At 52.6% G+C, this 5231-nt stretch overlaps 1 protein-coding gene across 2 annotated transcripts in view; it reads left to right on the forward strand.

Annotated features, from left to right (window-relative positions):
- The first annotated feature begins 470 nt into the window (after nt 1–470).
- The window catches only part of Heg1 (heart development protein with EGF like domains 1), an 87181-nt gene continuing 82420 nt past the window's right edge, over nt 471–5231 (forward strand). For both annotated transcript variants that reach the window (XM_021184954.2, XM_021184955.2), the window contains exon 1: nt 471–793. In XM_021184954.2, coding sequence (XP_021040613.1) covers nt 550–793 — 244 coding nt within the window. In that variant the 5' untranslated portion in view covers nt 471–549. The remainder of the gene's footprint in view (nt 794–5231) is intronic.

Consider the following 5231-nt stretch of genomic DNA (forward strand, 5'->3'; position numbering starts at 1 on the left):
GGGGCCTTTTCAGATCCTTAAGGGCAATGCAGGTCCACGGTATGGAACAGGGTCTAGGATTCACTTCTCTGTCTTTTGAAAGCTCTCTGTATACTCACTCACCTGATGTCAATTACACCGCCAGAATCTACTTTTCACAGACCTACTGTGTGGCTAAGGAACTGGGAAAGTGCCCCCCACCCCAATTCCATTTCTCCAAAAGCCAAAGCGATACTCCAGGGTGTGGGCCCTGTGACAAAAGTCGCAGGGGGCTCCATGAGTTCACCCGGGGGTTCCGTGAACTCACCCGGGAGACCCAGACCGCCCCCGCCCTCTTCCTGCCCTCTCCCCGCCCCCGGGCCCCCGCGCGGGGCGGGTGATGTCAACCGAGGAGGAGCCGCCCGCCCCGCGACCCGCCCGGGCTGATTGGCGTGTGGCAGCACCAGGGCTGCCTCCGCCCTCCCGCGGCTCGCACAACTTTTGCGGCTGAGAGCGCGCTCGCACCCTGCTCCGCTCGCCGCCGCCCTCGGCCCGGCGCCCGGCATGTGAGCGCGGGCGGCCGCCGCCACCATGGCCACGCCGCGCGCCCCGCGGTGGCCGCCACCGTCGCTGCTGTTGCTGCTGCTGCTACCGCTGCTGCTGCTGCCGCCCGCCGCCCCCGGGGCGCGGGGCTCCCTTCCCTCCCCGGCCCATCGTACACTCCTCCCGGTCGCGGGACCGCTTTCGCCGCCTGGCGCCGGACATACGGCCCCCGGACCGGTCGTCACGACCCGGCGGGGACGTTCCGGCCGTGTCCCCAGAGGCGTGAGCGCGGGTGAGTGAGAGTCTCCAGCGAGGGTCAGGGGGCGTGGGCGCTTCGCGGCTGCCCCATCCCGGCCGAGGCTCCGTGGACCCTCGTGGGTGGAACCCTGAGGGTGGCCCAGGACGGAGAAACGCTGTCCCTGGCCACTGGAATATAAAATGTTCACATGCGTTCCCTCCCTGAGCTTTGGAAGGAAACTCTCTTCTGGGGTAGCCCACACCCTTCTCACTCTTACAAAAAGAAGACCCCAAAGAGCCTCTCTCACCTCATGGGGAGTGGTAACTTCTGGCTGCTGTCCCTCGGTTTCAGCCCCCAACCCCCAGCCCCCAGATTTAGAACTGGTCTCTACTGGTCTAAAGCCTGACTTTCCAGTATAAGTAAATAACGGATTTCGGAGTTTGGAATGCTTCTAGTACTTAGGACTTCATAAAGGACAAAGAGTGCGCTTTAAAACAAAGCTACCCAGTTAACCTTAGGAGCAGGGTTACTTGGGATGGGGTTGGGGGCCCTGCAAGGTCAAACCCCTGGAAGCCACTGGCTGGCTCTGGACTGTCCTGGGGCCCTTTCCTCCCCCAGCCAGCTGCTTGCTGTGCAGGCAGGCACTGCCTGTCCTGGTCACAGAATGGGGACTCAGCTCCTGTGCCTGCCTCCTTTGTTTCTAGTTCCTTTTTCTGTTGGAAGAAAATGCCACGGCCTGGGTGGGATTCTAATGTAACCCCCACACGACCTTGGCTGTGTCTCATCTTTGGCTCTCAGTTTCCCCATCTGTGGAATGGAGGGGCCCCATTCCTCCCTGCCTCCAAGTGACAAGAGGTGACAAAATGAAAGTAAAAATAGTAGAAAGTGCTGTGAACCAAACCAGCCTAGGTGTTGTTAGCCATTTGTCCTCCCGTAAGAGGCAGAGGGCACACATCGGGCTCTGTTGTTGCCACACGGCTGGGACTGCCAAGGTTTTGTCCAGTTTCCACTTCTTGTCGGTCTGTCTGTCTGTCCATCTTACATGTTTTACAAACTTTCTCCAAACTTGCTCATCCTTAGAACGTAGAGGTACTACTTCCTAGAATTGAGTAAGAGAAACTTTTCTACCCTCATAAAGCCTCAGTTGAACCATAATCTCCCCTCCGCAGACTGCCTTAGCCTTGTGAATTTCTGAGTCACTGGTCCAAGACAGAGAGGGAAACTGAGGAAGGGTGAATAAAGGGAGGGAAAGCTGTGCTGAAGGTCCTTACAGACATGCTGTGCAGCCCCGACTTCCATAATCTTGATGACTGATTTTCAGAGAAAGGAATTGAGAACTTAGAAGACATTTAACTGTTCTAGATACAGTTGTGTGTAAGGAACTGATAACTCAGATGGCCACCTGGGAACCCAAGGCAGGTGCCACTAACTGGTACTCAGGCTGAGGGCTCCATCTTGTGAGGGGCTATGAAGGGAGCAGGGATGCTGAAGGGAGCAGGGATGCTGGGCTCCAGCTTGAGGCTGGCACAGGGATCTCCTTCCAATGGCAGAGCCTATTCCAGGCTCACACAGGCGTGAGTGTAGCATCAGGCTATAGTAGCACCTGAGTTAGGGGAGATAAGGTAAGAATGGGGGCCTTACAAGAGCCGGGCCTTCACAGCCATGGTGCTAGAACTGCTCTGTTCTGTTCGTTTGGGAAAACGCAGGATAGAGGCTTCAGGCAGAGGAAGAACCCAGGAAGGGGCAAGAATAATCCAGACTTTCTCTTAAGAAGGTTTCCTGATCTCTATTGCTCTAAGGCCCAGTCTTGGGCAGGGGTGTTTAAAAGGTAAAGTTAGAAGAGGTGCACTCTATGACCTGTTGAAACCTCCGAGAAGTTATCAGTGTGGCCGAAGATCTAGGCACTGCCTCTCGGGTTTCTGTTAGTGCCTCAAACGATGTCACTTAGGAAAAGGACACAGCAAACAAGCAGCTACAACACAACAGCAATCAGCGACCTCAGGGAGCCAGAGTTTTGTAGCAACCTCTTAAAATTTTCCTGGCCCACTTTGATCTCCTCCCCACTCCCCACTGGCCATTACACACTGCTAGGCCCTCACCTCTGCAGAAATCCTTGGTGGTCCTTTTGCAGACATTCAGCCTCCCTGATACCCGGGCAGATGGTCACTCATGCTCTGCAGCCACGTTTTTTGTGTTTAAGGAGATGAGTGTTCTTGATGGTAGTGAACCTTGACTCACACAAATAATACCCTTAAGCTGACAGTTGGGTTCCCTGAGCCACTTCTTCTGGGGGTGCTGGTGGCCAGTGCCTGGTCATCACGGTCTGGGCTTCCAAATATTCCCTGGTGAGTAGCAGAGACTTAATTCTTTTCAGAGGGTCCTTCTAGCTCCTCTCTCCCCAGAGAGTTCAAGGTTCCCACTGCTGGGTGGCTGTGTTTGCATTCCATTTGTGAGCTGTTTGCCTGTGTCACACTGTCCTCCAGGGAGAACTGCCCCCTGTTTGTATAGCCATTATTTGGCTTTTGTGACCCACCTGTCACCCGGTTCCGCTGTGTTTGCTGCTTCAGCCATCAATGAAAAGAGACCGAGAGCTAGAGATTTCCTCTCTCTGTGTCGGCTTTCCTATGACTGAGGGTCCCCCAGAGCCATCGCTCCGGGCTGAGAACTAAGTTTACTTTTTCAGTCCACGGGCCACACTTTCTGCGGGGCGGGGAGGTGGGAAAGAGGCTGGACTTAGACTGAGAATCCTCCGAAAGAACTTCCCCACCCGAGGGGGAAATGGTGCTGCTGCCTTGTTAAATTAAGCAGCCAACCCAAGGAATAATAATCTTACAGACATGTGGTTCCCTAAAGGAAGAGAGCCATGAGCCCATCCCCTTCTGAGATGTTAAGTGGTGGTTCCTAAATTGCTCTAACTTTGGAGCCCGACTTCATCCTTTAGCTAGGCTGCCACAATACCACTGCAAGGTGCTATGAAGGCTGGCTGGGGAAGAAAGTGTGACCCTTCTGGCTGAGGCTGAGAGGTAGTTCTGGGCATCTAGAAACCGCTTCTCTGACAGAGATTGTCACAAGTAGAGAGAGAGACTTGGTGTGCGGCATGCTGAAAAGCCACATCCTTTTCACCTTGCCTCTCTCCTGGTGCGTGCAGATGCTGAGCTCATGTTTTCTGCTCACCAGCTGACTTGTGTGTGGACAAGGGGAGACTTCACTGCGCCCATGCCAGCTGGGCAGTTACTGCCTCCTAGACCCAGGAGCAAGGGCAGGAGCCTCTCTGCCTTCCAGTGATCTCTCTGTTTCCACTGGTGCTGGCCAGATGTCTGAGAGCATCCTTATTCAGGGTCAGAAAGAAGGAAGCAGCAGATGGCAGTTGCTGTGTTCTTAGCTACTCCTTATCTACTTTAGTTAGCATCTTCCCTCTGCCCCAGCATCTTCTCTGTATGAGCAGGACACTTGAACTGCAATCGATACCTTTCATCGAAGAATCCTGCAGAGACAACAGGAAGGCAACTAACTGACATCCCTCTTAGAACTCCTAGCCTTTGAGCACCTGTGTGTGGTCAGAACACATATGTTATTTTACCCCATTTTACCCTCAAAGTCCTGCCAAGGGTAGTGCTTCCCATTAATCTCCCTTTATGGGAGACGAAGCCTAGCAAGGTTAGGTTACAGGGAAAGGAAGGAAACTGGGTATGATTTCAATCAAATTCATTAGCCCATCTCACCACGTTATGAGGTCTCTGTTTCTCATCTGAAGGACAGGAAAACCTTGTTATAGACCCTTAGGAGGTTCTCCAGCTCAACATCCTTGCGTGAAGTTGGGGACCCTGACTAGAACGAGGTGGCAGTCAAGATGCTGACAGGAGAGAGCTTTTCCAAAAATAATTTCTAAGGCTGGAGAGATGGCTCAGTGGTTAAGAGCACTGGCTGCTCTTCCAGGGGACCAGGGTTCAATTCCCAGCACCCACATGGTAATTCACAACTGTCTGTAACTCTAGCTCCCAAGGGATCTGGCACCCTCAACAGACATACATGCAAGCCTAACATCAGTGCACATAAAGCAAAACAAAACAGAAAAACCACAAAAACACACAAAATAATTTCAAAATATTTTTATTTTTAAGTGTGTGCATGTTTGTGTGCGTGTGCATGTGAGTGTGTGTGTGTGTGTGTGTGTGTGTGTGTGTGCGTGCGCAGGTGCCTGTGGAGGCCAGAGGCAGGTGGTTGTAAGCTGCCCAGTGTGGACTCTCAGAACAGAACTCAGGGCCTCTGAAAGAACATTGTACACTCTGAACCTCTGAGCCATCTCTCCAACTCCAAGAGAGAAGATTTTAAGATTATTTTTACGAGTAGAGGGATTGCCCATGAAAGTGCTTAAGTGTATAGATGTATAGAATGATGTTTTATATTGTTATTATGATACACAGCCTATATATATATATATATATATATATATATATATGTGTGTGTGTGTGTGTGTGTGTGTGTGTGTGTG

The sequence above is a fragment of the Mus caroli genome, chromosome 16 (assembly GCF_900094665.2).
Source record: "Mus caroli chromosome 16, CAROLI_EIJ_v1.1, whole genome shotgun sequence".
NCBI lineage: Eukaryota > Metazoa > Chordata > Mammalia > Rodentia > Muridae > Mus > Mus caroli.